The sequence below is a fragment of the Pseudophryne corroboree genome (genome assembly GCF_028390025.1).
Source record: "Pseudophryne corroboree isolate aPseCor3 chromosome 3 unlocalized genomic scaffold, aPseCor3.hap2 SUPER_3_unloc_6, whole genome shotgun sequence".
NCBI lineage: Eukaryota > Metazoa > Chordata > Amphibia > Anura > Myobatrachidae > Pseudophryne > Pseudophryne corroboree.
Genome location: NW_026967552.1, coordinates 3,253,963 through 3,270,342, shown reverse-complemented (window position 1 = coordinate 3,270,342; position 16,380 = coordinate 3,253,963). Strand labels below are relative to the sequence as shown.

The 16,380-nt window shown below is 50.6% G+C and overlaps 1 protein-coding gene across 6 annotated transcripts in view; it reads left to right on the top strand.

Annotated features, from left to right (window-relative positions):
* LOC134984499 (oocyte zinc finger protein XlCOF8.4-like) overlaps positions 1-16,380 on the top strand; it is a 167,112-nt gene that overhangs the window by 127,400 nt on the left and 23,332 nt on the right. For 5 of the 6 annotated variants that reach the window (XM_063950068.1, XM_063950067.1, XM_063950066.1 and 2 more), the window contains exons 3-6: positions 721-912; positions 2,410-2,488; positions 2,608-2,705; positions 2,857-3,019. In XM_063950068.1, coding sequence (XP_063806138.1) covers positions 721-912; positions 2,410-2,488; positions 2,608-2,705; positions 2,857-3,019 — 532 coding nt within the window. The remainder of the gene's footprint in view (positions 1-720; positions 913-2,409; positions 2,489-2,607; positions 2,706-2,856; positions 3,020-16,380) is intronic. The other variant, XM_063950070.1, reaches the window with a different exon arrangement.

Below are 16,380 nucleotides of genomic sequence, written 5' to 3'. Positions count from 1 at the left end.
GGGACATGACTGGGGAGGTGAGGGGATCTGGGAGCATCACTGTGACCTTATATCTATAGTAATAATACAGGGACATGACTGGGGAGGTGAGGGGATCTGGGAGCATCACTGTGACATCACTTATATCTATAGTAATAATACAGGGACATGATTGGAGAGGTAAGGGGATCTGGGAGTGTCACAGTGACATCACTTATATCTATAGTAATAATACAGGGCTGTCACTGGGAAGGTGAGGGGGTCTTAGAGCATCACAGTGACATCACTTATATCTATAGTAATAATACAGGGACATGACTGGGGAGGTGATGGGATCTGGGAGCTTCACCGTGAAATCGCTTATATCTATAGTAATAATACAGGGACATGACTGGGGAGGAGATCTGGAAGCGGCACAGTGACGTCAATTATATCTATATCAATAATACAGGGACGTGACTGGGGAGTTGAAGGAGTCTGGAAAAGTCACAGTGACGTCACTTATATCTATAGTAATAATACAGGGACATGACTGTGGAGGTGAGGAGATCTTGGAGCGTCACTGTTATGTCATTTATATCTATAGTAATAATACAGGGACATGACTGAGGAGGTAAGGGGATCTGGGAGTGTCACAGTGACGTCACTTATTTCTATAGTAATAATACAGGGACATGACTGGGGAGGTGAGGGGATATGGGAGTGTATATATTGATATTTGATGTCTCCACCATTACACAGGATTACACAATAGTGAAGAAGACATCCAATGAGTGTGAGATAACCAGCAGCCATCCCTGTGTATCTGGAGGACTGAGTAGAACCCAGAGCCCCATCACGGTGCCTCCACCTCACTCACTGACACATGAAAGACACAATGACCAGAAGATCCTGAAACTCACCAACAAGATCATTCAGTTGCTGACTGGAGAGGTGACTGCTGGGAATGGGGAATTATACAGTAACACCAGAGGATGTGTCTGGGTGATGACTGGAGAGGTGACTGCTGGGAATGGGACATTATACAGTAACACCAGGGGATGTGTCTGGGTGATGACTGGAGAGGTGACTGCTGGGAATGGGACATTATACAGTAACACCAGGGACGTGTCTGGGTGATGACTGGAGAGGTGACTGCTGGGAATGGGACATTATACAGTAGCACCAGGGGACGTATCTGAGTGATGACTGGAGAGGTGACTGCTGGGAATGGGACATTATACAGTAACACCGTGGGATGTGTCTGGGTGATGACTGAAGAGGTGACTGCTGGGAATGGGGCATTATACAGTAACACCGGGGGATGTGTCTGGGTGATGACTGGAGAGGTGACTGCTGGGAATGGGGCATTATACAGTAACACCAGGGTATGTGTCTGGGTGATGACTGGAGAGGTGACTGCTGGGAATGGGGCATTATACAGTAACACTGGGGGACGTGTTTGGGTGATGACTGGAGAGGTGACTGCTGGTAATGGGACATTATACATTAACACCGGGGAACGTATCTGGGTGATGACTGGAGAGGTGACTACTGGGAATGGGACATTATACAGTAACACCAGGGGACGTATCTGGGTGATGACTGGAGAGGTGACTGCTGGGAATAGGACATTATACAGTAACACCAGGGAATGTGTCTGGGTGATGACTGGAGAGGTGACTGCTGGAAATGGGACATTATACAGTTACACCAGGGTATGTGTCTGGGTGATGACTGGAGAGGTGACTGCTGGGAATGGGGCATTGTACAGTAACACCAGGGAAAGTGTCTGGGTGATGACTGGAGAGGTGACTGCTGGGAATGGGGCATTATACAGTAACACTGGGGGACGTGTTTGGGTGATGACTGGAGAGGTGACTGCTGGTAATGGGACATTATACAGTAACACCAGGGGACATATCTGGGTGATGACTGGAGAGGTGACTGCTGGGAATGGGACATTATACATTAACACCAGGGGATGTGTCTGGGTGATGACTGGAGAGGTGACTGCTGGGAATGGGGCATTATACAGTAACACCGGGGGATGTGTCTGTGTGGTGACTTCTGGGAATGGGACATTATACAGTAACACCGGGGGATGTGTCTGGGTGATGACTGGAGAGGTGACTGCTGGGAATGGGACATTATACAGTAACACCAGGGGATGTGTCTGGGTGATGACTGGAGAGGTGACTGCTGGGAATAGGACATTATACAGTAACACCAGGGGACGTGTCTGGGTGATGACTGGAGAGGTGACTGCTGGGAATGGGACATTATACAGTAACACCAGGGGATGTGTCTGGGTGATGACTGGAGAGGTGACTGCTGGGAATGGGACATTATACAGTAACACCAGGGGAAGTGTCTGGGTGATGACTGTATCACTGTGTGTGTCAGGTTCCTATAAGGTGTCAGGATGTCACTGTCTATGTCTCCATGCAGGAGGTGGAGTATATAGAGGAACACAGGGGTCTGTACAAGGACGTGATGATGGAGAATCACCGGCCGCTCACATCACTGGGTAAGAGGAAACTGTCATGTATTGTACAGGGGAGAGCAGGTATGGGGACCCCCTATATACACACATCACCTGATAATCACATATATACACTGCACTCAGTCACTGTGTGTCTCCTAAAGATGGACCCAGTAACAGAGATACCCCAGAGAGATGTCCCCGTCCTCTGTATTCCCAGGATTGTACAGAGGAGAATCACAGGATCCCACAGGAGGATCAGGTAGGTGGGATTTAGGGTCTCACCAATATACCAAAGTGACTGTCACTATATAATGTGTAGAGCAGCTGTGTGTGTCAATACATTTGTATTGTTTAATCTATTACTGAAATCAACAATTATTACAGTCTTCTTTTATTGATGGTTTACATAGGGTGAAGCCCAAATAAATAATGTTAAAGTCAAAGATACAGAGGGAGAAGAAGAGACGTATGTGACTGATATAAAGGCAGAAGATATAGAGGGAGAAGAAGAGATGTATCTGAGGGGTGATCAGCAGTGTACGGAGGAGGAGATCCCTACAGATATCAGCACAGGTGAGTAATAAACACTTATTACAGAACAGAGTCACATATTCTCATTGCTCAGTCACTACAGCAATCTCTTATCCTACACCCTCTGTCAGTACAAATTAGGGAACTTTATTTGCCCGGTGTGGATTCAGGAGCCATCAGCCCCTATAATACTCCTGCTCTCCCCCTCACTTCATGTCACTGTGTGTTACCAGCCCAGAGATCTGACCAGTCTCCTCCCCACACTCTCTGGTGTATCTCATACATCAGGAGCCATCAGCACCTATTATACTCCTGCTCTCCCCCTCACTTCATGTCACTGTGTGTTACCAGCCCAGAGACCTGACCAGTCTCCTCCCCACACACTCTGGTGTATCTCATACATCAGGAGCCATCAGCCCCTATTATACTCCTGCTCTCCCCCTCACATCATGTCACTGTGTGTTACCAGCCCAGAGTTCTGACCAGTCTCCTCCCCACACTCTCTGGTGTATCTCATACATCAGCAGCCATCAGCCCCTATTATACTACTGCTCTCCCCCTCACATCATGTCACTGTATGTCACCATCCCAAAGATCTGACCAGTCTCCTCCCCACACTCTCTGGTGTATCTCATACATCAGCAGCCATCAGCCCCTATTATACTCCTGCTGTCCCCCTCACATCATGTCACTGTGTGTTACCAGCCCAGAGATCTGACCAGTCTTCTCCCCACTCTCTCTGGTGTATCTCGTATATCAGGAGCCATCAGCCTCTATTATACTCCTGCTCTCCCCTCACATCATGTCACTGTGTGTTACCATCCCAGAGATCTGACCAGTCTCCTCCCCACACTCTCTGGTGTATCTCATACATCAGGAGACATCAGCCCCTATTATACTCCTGCTCTCCCCCTCACATCATGTCACTGTGTTTTACCAGCCCAGAGATCTGACCAGTCTCCTCCCCACACTCTCTGGTGTATCTCATACATCAGGAGCCATCAGCCCCTATTATACTCCTGCTCTCCCCCTCACATCATGTCACTGTGTGTTACCAGCCCAGAGTTCTGACTAGTCTCCTCCCCACTCTCTGGTGTATCTCATACATCAGCAGCCATCAGCCCCTATTATACTCCTGCTCTCCCCCTCACATCATGTCACCGTGTGTTACCAGCCCAGAGATCTGACCAGTCTCCTCCCCACACTCTCTGGTGTATCTCATACATCAGGAGCCATCAGCCCCTATTATACTCCTGCTCTCCCCCTCACATCATGTCACTGTATGTCACCATCCCAGAGATCTGACCAGTCTCCTCCCCACACTCTCTGGTGTATCTCATACATCAGCAGCCATCAGCCCCTATTATACTCCTGCTCTCCCCCTCACATCATGTCACTGTGTGTTACCAGCCCAGAGATCTGACCAGTCTTCTCCCCACTCTCTCTGGTGTATCTCATATATCAGGAGCCATCAGCCACTATTATACTCCTGCTCTCCCCTCACATCATTTCACTGTGTGCTACCAGCCCAGAGATCTGACCAATCTCCTCTCCACACTCTCTGGTGTATCTCATACATCAGGAGCCATCAGCCCTTATTATACTCCTGCTCTCCCCTCACATCATGTCACTGTGTGTTACCAGCCCAGAGATCTGACCAGTCTCCTCCCCACACTCTCTGGTGTATCTCATATATCAGGAGCCATCAGCCCCTATTATACTCCTGCTCTCCCCTCACATCATTTCACTGTGTGCTACCAGCCCAGAGATCTGACCAATCTCCTCTCCACACTCTCTGGTGTATCTCATACATCAGGAGCCATCAGCCCCTATTATACTCCTGCCTCCCCCTCACATCATGTCACTGTGTGTTACCAGCCCAGAGATCTGACCAGTCTCCTCCCCACTCTCTCTGGTGTATCTCTTACATCAGCAGCCATCAGCCCCTATTATACTCCTGCTCTCCCCCTCACATCATGTCACTGTGTGTTACCAGCCCAGAGATCTGACCAGTCTCCTCCCCACACACTCTGGTGTATCTCATACATCAGGAGCCATCAGCCCCTATTATACTTCTGCTCTCCCCTCACATCATGTCACTGTGTGTTACCAGCCCAGAGATCTGACCAGTCTCCTCCCCACACTCTCTGGTGTATCTCATACATCAGGAGCCATCAGCCCCTATTATACTCCTGCTCTCCCCCTCACTTCATGTCACTGTGTGTTACCAGCCCAGAGACCTGACCAGTCTCCTCCCCACACACTCTGGTGTATCTCATACATCAGGAGCCATCAGCCCCTATTATACTCCTGCTCTCCCCCTCACATCATGTCACTGTGTGTTACCAGCCCAGAGTTCTGACCAGTCTCCTCCCCACACTCTCTGGTGTATCTCATACATCAGCAGCCATCAGCCCCTATTATACTACTGCTCTCCCCCTCACATCATGTCACTGTATGTCACCATCCCAAAGATCTGACCAGTCTCCTCCCCACACTCTCTGGTGTATCTCATACATCAGCAGCCATCAGCCCCTATTATACTCCTGCTCTCCCCCTCACATCATGTCACTGTGTGTTACCAGCCCAGAGATCTGACCAGTCTTCTCCCCACTCTCTCTGGTGTATCTCGTATATCAGGAGCCATCAGCCTCTATTATACTCCTGCTCTCCCCTCACATCATGTCACTGTGTGTTACCATCCCAGAGATCTGACCAGTCTCCTCCCCACACTCTCTGGTGTATATCATACATCAGGAGCCATCAGCCCCTATTATACTCCTGCCTCCCCCTCACATCATGTCACTGTGTGTTACCAGCCCAGAGATCTGACCAGTCTCCTCCCCACACTCTCTGGTGTATCTCATACATCAGGAGCCATCAGCCCCTATTATACTTCTGCTCTCCCCTCACATCATGTCACTGTGTGTTACCAGCCCAGAGTTCTGACCAGTCTCCTCCCCACACTCTCTAGTGTATCTCATACATCAGGAGCCATCAGCACCTATTATACTCCTGCTCTCCCCTCACATCATGTCACTGTGTGTTACCAGCCCAGAGATCTGACCAGTCTCCTCCCCACTCTCTCTGGTGTATCTCATACATCAGCAGCCATAAGCCCCTATTATACTCCTGCTCTCCCCCTCACATCATGTCACAGTGTGTTACCAGCCCAGAGATCTGACCAGTCTCCTCCCCACACTCTCTGGTGTATCTCATACATCAGCAGCCATCAGCCCCTATTATACTTCTGCTCTCCCCTCACATCACGTCACTGTGTGTTACCAGCCCAGAGATCTGACCAGTCTTCTCCCCACACTCTCTGGTGTATCTCATACATCAGGAGCCATCAGCCCCTATTATACTCCTGCCCTCCCCCTCACATCATGTCACTGTGTGTTACCAGCCCAGAGTTCTGACCAGTCTCCTACCCACTCTCTCTGGTGTATCTCATACATCAGCAGCCATCAGCCCCTATTATACTCCTGCTCTCCCCCTCACATCATGTCACCGTGTGTTACCAGCCCAGAGATCTGACCAGTCTCCTCCCCACACTCTCTGGTGTATCTCATACATCAGGAGCCATCAGCCCCTATTATACTTCTGCTCTCCCCTCACATCATGTCACTGTGTGTTACCAGCCCAGAGATCTGACCAGTCTCCTCCCCACACTCTCTGGTGTATCTCATACATCAGGAGCCATCAGCCCCTATTATACTCCTGCTCTCCCCCTCACATCATGTCACTGTGTGTTACCAGCCCAGAGACCTGACCAGTCTCCTCCCCACACACTCTGGTGTATCTCATACATCAGGAGCCATCAGCCCCTATTATACTCCTGCTCTCCCCCTCACATCATGTCACTGTGTGTTACCAGCCCAGAGTTCTGACCAGTCTCCTCCCCACTCTCTCTGGTGTATCTCATACATCAGCAGCCATCAGCCCCTATTATACTCCTGCTCTCCCCCTCACATCATGTCACCGTGTGTTACCAGCCCAGAGATCTGACCAGTCTCCTCCCCACACTCTCTGGTGTATCTCATACATCAGGAGCCATCATCCCCTATTATACTCCTGCTCTCCACTCACATCATGTCACTGTGTGTTACCAGCCCAGAGATCTGACCAGTCTCCTCCCCACACTCTCTGGTGTATCTCATACATCAGGAGCCATCATCCCCTATTATACTCCTGCTCTCCACTCACATCATGTCACTGTGTGTTACCAGCCCAGAGATCTGACCAGTCTTCTCCCCACTCTCTCTGGTGTATCTCATATATCAGGAGCCATCAGCCCCTATTATACTCCTGCTCTCCCCTCACATCATTTCACTGTGTGTTACCAGCCCAGAGATCTGACCAATCTCCTCTCCACACTCTCTGGTGTATCTCATACATCAGGAGCCATCAGCCCCTATTATACTCCTGCTCTCCCCTCACATCATGTCACTGTGTGTTACCAGCCCAGAGATCTGACCAGTCTCCTCCCCACACTCTCTAGTGTATCTCATACATCAGGAGCCATCAGCACCTATTATACTCCTGCTCCTCCCTCACATCATGTCACTGTGTGTTACCAGCCCAGAGATCTGACCAGTCTCCTCCCCACACACTTTGGTGTATCTCATACATCAGGAGCCATCAGCCCCTATTATACTCCTGCCTCCCCCTCACATCATGTCACTGTGTGTTACCAGCCCAGAGATCTGACCAGTCTCCTCCCCACACTCTCTGGTGTATCTCATACATCAGGAGCCATCAGCCCCTATTATACTTCTGCTCTCCCCTCACATCATGTCACTGTGTTTTACCAGCCCAGAGATCTGACCAGTCTCCTCCCCACACTCTCTGGTGTATCTCATACATCAGGAGCCATCAGACCCTATTATACTCCTGCTCTCCCCCTCACATCATGTCACTGTGTGTTACCAGCCCAGAGACCTGACCAGTCTCCTCCCCACACACTCTGGTGTATCTCATACATCAGGAGCCATCAGCCCCTATTATACTCCTGCTCTCCCCCTCACATCATGTCACTGTGTGTTACCAGCCCAGAGTTCTGACTAGTCTCCTCCCCACTCTCTCTGGTGTATCTCATACATCAGCAGCCATCAGCCCCTATTATACTCCTGCTCTCCCCCTCACATCATGTCACCGTGTGTTACCAGCCCAGAGATCTGACCAGTCTCCTCCCCACACTCTCTGGTGTATCTCATACATCCGGAGCCATCAGCCCCTATTATACTCCTGCTCTCCCCCTCACATCATGTCACTGTGTGTTACCAGCCCAGAGATCTGACCAGTCTTCTCCCCACTCTCTCTGGTGTATCTCATATATCAGGAGCCATCAGCCCCTATTATACTCCTGCTCTCCCCTCACATCATTTCACTGTGTGCTACCAGCCCAGAGATCTGACCAATCTCCTCTCCACACTCTCTGGTGTATCTCTTACATCAGGAGCCATCAGCCCTTATTATACTCCTGCTCTCCCCTCACATCATGTCACTGTGTGTTACCAGCCCAGAGATCTGACCAGTCTCCTCCCCACTCTCTCTGGTGTATCTCATACATCAGCAGCCATAAGCCCCTATTATACTCCTGCTCTCCCCCTCACATCATGTCACCGTGTGTTACCAGCCCAGAGATCTGACCAGTCTCCTCCCCACACTCTCTGGTGTATCTCATACATCAGGAGCCATCAGCCCCTATTATACTCCTGCTCTCCCCCTCACATCATGTCACTGTATATCACCATCCCAGAGATCTGACCAGACTCCTCCCCACACTCTCTGGTGTATCTCATACATCAGCAGCCATCAGCCCCTATTATACTCCTGCTCTCCCCCTTACATCATGTCACTGTGTGTTACCAGCCTAGAGATCTGACCAGTCTTCTCCCCACTCTCTCTGGTGTATCTCATATATCAGGAGCCATCAGCCCCTATTATACTCCTGCTCTCCCCTCACATCATTTCACTGTGTGCTACCAGCCCAGAGATCTGACCAATCTCCTCTCCACACTCTCTGGTGTATCTCATACATCAGGAGCCATCAGCCCCTATTATACTCCTGCCTCCCCCTCACATCATGTCACTGTGTGTTACCAGCCCAGAGATCTGACCAGTCTCCTCCCCACACTCTCTGGTGTCTCTCATACATCAGGAGCCATCAGCCCCTATTATACTCCTGCTCTCCCCCTCACATCATGTCACTGTGTGTTACCAGCCCAGAGATCTGACCAGTCTTCTCCCCACTCTCTCTGGTGTATCTCATATATCAGGAGCCATCAGCCCCTATTATACTCCTGCTCTCCCCTCACATCATTTCACTGTGTGTTACCAGCCCAGAGATCTGACCAATCTCCTCTCCACACTCTCTGGTGTATCTCATACATCAGGAGCCATCAGCCCCTATTATACTCCTGCTCTCCCCTCACATCATGTCACTGTGTGTTACCAGCCCAGAGATCTGACCAGTCTCCTCCCCACACTCTCTAGTGTATGTCTTACATCAGGAGCCATCAGCACCTATTATACTCCTGCTCCTCCCTCACATCATGTCACTGTGTGTTACCAGCCCAGAGATCTGACCAGTCTCCTCCACACACACTTTGGTGTATCTCATACATCAGGAGCCATCAGCCCCTATTATACTCCTGCCTCCCCCTCACATCATGTCACTGTGTGTTACCAGCCCAGAGATCTGACCAGTCTCCTCCCCACACTCTCTGGTGTATCTCATACATCAGGAGCCATCAGCCCCTATTATACTTCTGCTCTCCCCTCACATCATGTCACTGTGTTTTACCAGCCCAGAGATCTGACCAGTCTCCTCCCCACACACTCTGGTGTATCTCATACATCAGGAGCCATCAGCCCCTATTATACTCCTGCTCTCCCCCTCACATCATGTCACTGTGTGTTACCAGCCCAGAGTTCTGACTAGTCTCCTCCCCACTCTCTCTGGTGTATCTCATACATCAGCAGCCATCAGCCCCTATTATACTCCTGCTCTCCCCCTCACATCATGTCACCGTGTGTTACCAGCCCAGAGATCTGACCAGTCTCCTCCCCACACTCTCTGGTGTATCTCATACATCCGGAGCCATCAGCCCCTATTATACTCCTGCTCTCCCCCTCACATCATGTCACTGTGTGTTACCAGCCCAGAGATCTGACCAGTCTTCTCCCCACTCTCTCTGGTGTATCTCATATATCAGGAGCCATCAGCCCCTATTATACTCCTGCTCTCCCCTCACATCATTTCACTGTGTGCTACCAGCCCAGAGATCTGACCAATCTCCTCTCCACACTCTCTGGTGTATCTCATACATCAGGAGCCATCAGCCCTTATTATACTCCTGCTCTCCCCTCACATCATGTCACTGTGTGTTACCAGCCCAGAGATCTGACCAGTCTCCTCCCCACTCTCTCTGGTGTATCTCATACATCAGCAGCCATAAGCCCCTATTATACTCCTGCTCTCCCCCTCACATCATGTCACCGTGTGTTACCAGCCCAGAGATCTGACCAGTCTCCTCCCCACACTCTCTGGTGTATCTCATACATCAGGAGCCATCAGCCCCTATTATACTCCTGCTCTCCCCCTCACATCATGTCACTGTATATCACCATCCCAGAGATCTGACCAGACTCCTCCCCACACTCTCTGGTGTATCTCATACATCAGCAGCCATCAGCCCCTATTATACTCCTGCTCTCCCCCTTACATCATGTCACTGTGTGTTACCAGCCTAGAGATCTGACCAGTCTTCTCCCCACTCTCTCTGGTGTATCTCATATATCAGGAGCCATCAGCCCCTATTATACTCCTGCTCTCCCCTCACATCATTTCACTGTGTGCTACCAGCCCAGAGATCTGACCAATCTCCTCTCCACACTCTCTGGTGTATCTCATACATCAGGAGCCATCAGCCCCTATTATACTCCTGCTCTCCCCCTCACAACATGTCACTGTGTGTTACCAGCCCAGATATCTGACCAGTCTCCTCCCCACACTCTCTGGTGTATCTCATACATCAGCAGCCATCAGCCCCTATTATACTCCTGCTCTCCCCCTCACATCATGTCACCGTGTGTTACCAGCCCAGAGTTCTGACCAGTCTCCTCCCCACTCTCTCTGGTGTATCTCATACATCAGCAGCCATCAGCCCCTATTATACTCCTGCTCTCCCCCTCACATCATGTCACCGTGTGTTACCAGCCCAGAGATCTGACCAGTCTCCTCCCCACACACTCTGGTGTATCTCATACATCAGGAGCCATCAGCCCCTATTATACTTCTGCTCTCCCCTCACATCATGTCACTGTGTGTTACCAGCCCAGAGATCTGACCAGTCTCCTCCCCACACTCTCTGGTGTATCTCATACATCAGGAGCCATCAGCCCCTATTATACTCCTGCTCTCCCCCTCACTTCATGTCACTGTGTGTTACCAGCCCAGAGACCTGACCAGTCTCCTCCCCACACACTCTGGTGTATCTCATACATCAGGAGCCATCAGCCCCTATTATACTCCTGCTCTCCCCCTCACATCATGTCACTGTGTGTTACCAGCCCAGAGTTCTGACCAGTCTCCTCCCCACACTCTCTGGTGTATCTCATACATCAGCAGCCATCAGCCCCTATTATACTCCTGCTCTCCCCCTCACATCATGTCACTGTATGTCACCATCCCAAAGATCTGACCAGTCTCCTCCCCACACTCTCTGGTGTATCTCATACATCAGCAGCCATCAGCCCCTATTATACTCCTGCTGTCCCCCTCACATCATGTCACTGTGTGTTACCAGCCCAGAGATCTGACCAGTCTTCTCCCCACTCTCTCTGGTGTATCTCGTATATCAGGAGCCATCAGCCTCTATTATACTCCTGCTCTCCCCTCACATCATGTCACTGTGTGTTACCATCCCAGAGATCTGACCAGTCTCCTCCCCACACTCTCTGGTGTATATCATACATCAGGAGCCATCAGCCCCTATTATACTTCTGCTCTCCCCTCACATCATGTCACTGTGTGTTACCAGCCCAGAGTTCTGACCAGTCTCCTCCCCACACTCTCTAGTGTATCTCATACATCAGGAGCCATCAGCACCTATTATACTCCTGCTCTCCCCTCACATCATGTCACTGTGTGTTACCAGCCCAGAGATCTGACCAGTCTCCTCCCCACTCTCTCTGGTGTATCTCATACATCAGCAGCCATAAGCCCCTATTATACTCCTGCTCTCCCCCTCACATCATGTCACCGTGTGTTACCAGCCCAGAGATCTGACCAGTCTCCTCCCCACACTCTCTGGTGTATCTCATACATCAGGAGCCATCAGCCCCTATTATACTCCTGCTCTCCCCCTCACATCATGTCACTGTATGTCACCATCCCAGAGATCTGACCAGTCTCCTCCCCACACTCTCTGGTGTATCTCATACATCAGCAGCCATCAGCCCCTATTATACTCCTGCTCTCCCCCTCACATCATGTCACTGTGTGTTACCAGCCCAGAGATCTGACCAGTCTTCTCCCCACTCTCTCTGGTGTATCTCATATATCAGGAGCCATCAGCCCCTATTATACTCCTGCTCTCCCCCTCACATCATGTCACTGTATATCACCATCCCAGAGATCTGACCAGACTCCTCCCCACACTCTCTGGTGTATCTCATACATCAGCAGCCATCAGCCCCTATTATACTCCTGCTCTCCTCCTCAAATTATGTCACTGTGTGTTACCAGCCCAGAGTTCTGACCAGTCTCCTCCCCACACTCTCTGGTGTATCTCATTCATCAGGAGACATCAGCCCCTATTATACTCCTGCTCTCCCCCTCACATCATGTCACTGTGTGTTACCAGCCCAGAGATCTGACCAGTCTTCTCCCCACTCTCTCTGGTGTATCTCATACATCAGGAGCCATCAGCACCTATTATACTCCTGCTCCTCCCTCACATCATGTCACTGTGTGTTACCAGCCCAGAGATCTGACCAGTCTCCTCCCCACACACTCTGGTGTATCTCATACATCAGGAGCCATCAGCCCCTATTATACTCCTGCTCTCCCCCTCACATCATGTCACTGTGTGTTACCAGCCCAGAGATCTGACCAGTCTCCTCCCCACACTCTCTAGTGTATCTCATACATCAGGAGCCATCAGCACCTATTATACTCCTGCTCCTCCCTCACATCATGTCACTGTGTGTTACCAGCCCAGAGATCTGACCAGTCTCCTCCCCACACACTTTGGTGTATCTCATACATCAGGAGCCATCAGCCCCTATTATACTCCTGCCTCCCCCTCACATCATGTCACTGTGTGTTACCAGCCCAGAGATCTGACCAGTCTCCTCCCCACACTCTCTGGTGTATCTCATACATCAGGAGCCATCAGCCCCTATTATACTCCTGCTCTCCTCCTCAAATTATGTCACTGTGTGTTACCAGCCCAGAGTTCTGACCAGTCTCCTCCCCACACTCTCTGGTGTATCTCATTCATCAGGAGACATCAGCCCCTATTATACTCCTGCTCTCCCCCTCACATCATGTCACTGTGTGTTACCAGCCCAGAGATCTGACCAGTCTTCTCCCCACTCTCTCTGGTGTATCTCATACATCAGGAGCCATCAGCCCCTATTATACTCCTGCTCTCCCCTCACATCATTTCACTGTGTGTTACCAGCCCAGAGATCTGACCAATCTCCTCTCCACACTCTCTGGTGTATCTCATACATCAGGAGCCATCAGCCCCTATTATACTCCTGCTCTCCCCTCACATCATGTCACTGTGTGTTACCAGCCCAGAGATCTGACCAGTCTCCTCCCCACACTCTCTAGTGTATCTCATACATCAGGAGCCATCAGCACCTATTATACTCCTGCTCCTCCCTCACATCATGTCACTGTGTGTTACCAGCCCAGAGATCTGACCAGTCTCCTCCCCACACACTTTGGTGTATCTCATACATCAGGAGCCATCAGCCCCTATTATACTCCTGCCTCCCCCTCACATCATGTCACTGTGTGTTACCAGCCCAGAGATCTGACCAGTCTCCTCCCCACACTCTCTGGTGTATCTCATACATCAGGAGCCATCAGCCCCTATTATACTTCTGCTCTCCCCTCACATCATGTCACTGTGTTTTACCAGCCCAGAGATCTGACCAGTCTCCTCCCCACACTCTCTGGTGTATCTCATACATCAGGAGCCATCAGACCCTATTATACTCCTGCTCTCCCCCTCACATCATGTCACTGTGTGTTACCAGCCCAGAGACCTGACCAGTCTCCTCCCCACACACTCTGGTGTATCTCATACATCAGGAGCCATCAGCCCCTATTATACTCCTGCTCTCCCCCTCACATCATGTCACTGTGTGTTACCAGCCCAGAGTTCTGACTAGTCTCCTCCCCACTCTCTCTGGTGTATCTCATACATCAGCAGCCATCAGCCCCTATTATACTCCTGCTCTCCCCCTCACATCATGTCACCGTGTGTTACCAGCCCAGAGATCTGACCAGTCTCCTCCCCACACTCTCTGGTGTATCTCATACATCCGGAGCCATCAGCCCCTATTATACTCCTGCTCTCCCCCTCACATCATGTCACTGTGTGTTACCAGCCCAGAGATCTGACCAGTCTTCTCCCCACTCTCTCTGGTGTATCTCATATATCAGGAGCCATCAGCCCCTATTATACTCCTGCTCTCCCCTCACATCATTTCACTGTGTGCTACCAGCCCAGAGATCTGACCAATCTCCTCTCCACACTCTCTGGTGTATCTCTTACATCAGGAGCCATCAGCCCTTATTATACTCCTGCTCTCCCCTCACATCATGTCACTGTGTGTTACCAGCCCAGAGATCTGACCAGTCTCCTCCCCACTCTCTCTGGTGTATCTCATACATCAGCAGCCATAAGCCCCTATTATACTCCTGCTCTCCCCCTCACATCATGTCACCGTGTGTTACCAGCCCAGAGATCTGACCAGTCTCCTCCCCACACTCTCTGGTGTATCTCATACATCAGGAGCCATCAGCCCCTATTATACTCCTGCTCTCCCCCTCACATCATGTCACTGTATATCACCATCCCAGAGATCTGACCAGACTCCTCCCCACACTCTCTGGTGTATCTCATACATCAGCAGCCATCAGCCCCTATTATACTCCTGCTCTCCCCCTTACATCATGTCACTGTGTGTTACCAGCCTAGAGATCTGACCAGTCTTCTCCCCACTCTCTCTGGTGTATCTCATATATCAGGAGCCATCAGCCCCTATTATACTCCTGCTCTCCCCTCACATCATTTCACTGTGTGCTACCAGCCCAGAGATCTGACCAATCTCCTCTCCACACTCTCTGGTGTATCTCATACATCAGGAGCCATCAGCCCCTATTATACTCCTGCCTCCCCCTCACATCATGTCACTGTGTGTTACCAGCCCAGAGATCTGACCAGTCTCCTCCCCACACTCTCTGGTGTCTCTCATACATCAGGAGCCATCAGCCCCTATTATACTCCTGCTCTCCCCCTCACATCATGTCACTGTGTGTTACCAGCCCAGAGATCTGACCAGTCTTCTCCCCACTCTCTCTGGTGTATCTCATATATCAGGAGCCATCAGCCCCTATTATACTCCTGCTCTCCCCTCACATCATTTCACTGTGTGTTACCAGCCCAGAGATCTGACCAATCTCCTCTCCACACTCTCTGGTGTATCTCATACATCAGGAGCCATCAGCCCCTATTATACTCCTGCTCTCCCCTCACATCATGTCACTGTGTGTTACCAGCCCAGAGATCTGACCAGTCTCCTCCCCACACTCTCTAGTGTATGTCTTACATCAGGAGCCATCAGCACCTATTATACTCCTGCTCCTCCCTCACATCATGTCACTGTGTGTTACCAGCCCAGAGATCTGACCAGTCTCCTCCACACACACTTTGGTGTATCTCATACATCAGGAGCCATCAGCCCCTATTATACTCCTGCCTCCCCCTCACATCATGTCACTGTGTGTTACCAGCCCAGAGATCTGACCAGTCTCCTCCCCACACTCTCTGGTGTATCTCATACATCAGGAGCCATCAGCCCCTATTATACTTCTGCTCTCCCCTCACATCATGTCACTGTGTTTTACCAGCCCAGAGATCTGACCAGTCTCCTCCCCACACTCTCTGGTGTATCTCATACATCAGGAGCCATCAGACCCTATTATACTCCTGCTCTCCCCCTCACATCATGTCACTGTGTGTTACCAGCCCAGAGACCTGACCAGTCTCCTCCCCACACACTCTGGTGTATCTCATACATCAGGAGCCATCAGCCCCTATTATACTCCTGCTCTCCCCCTCACATCATGTCACTGTGTGTTACCAGCCCAGAGT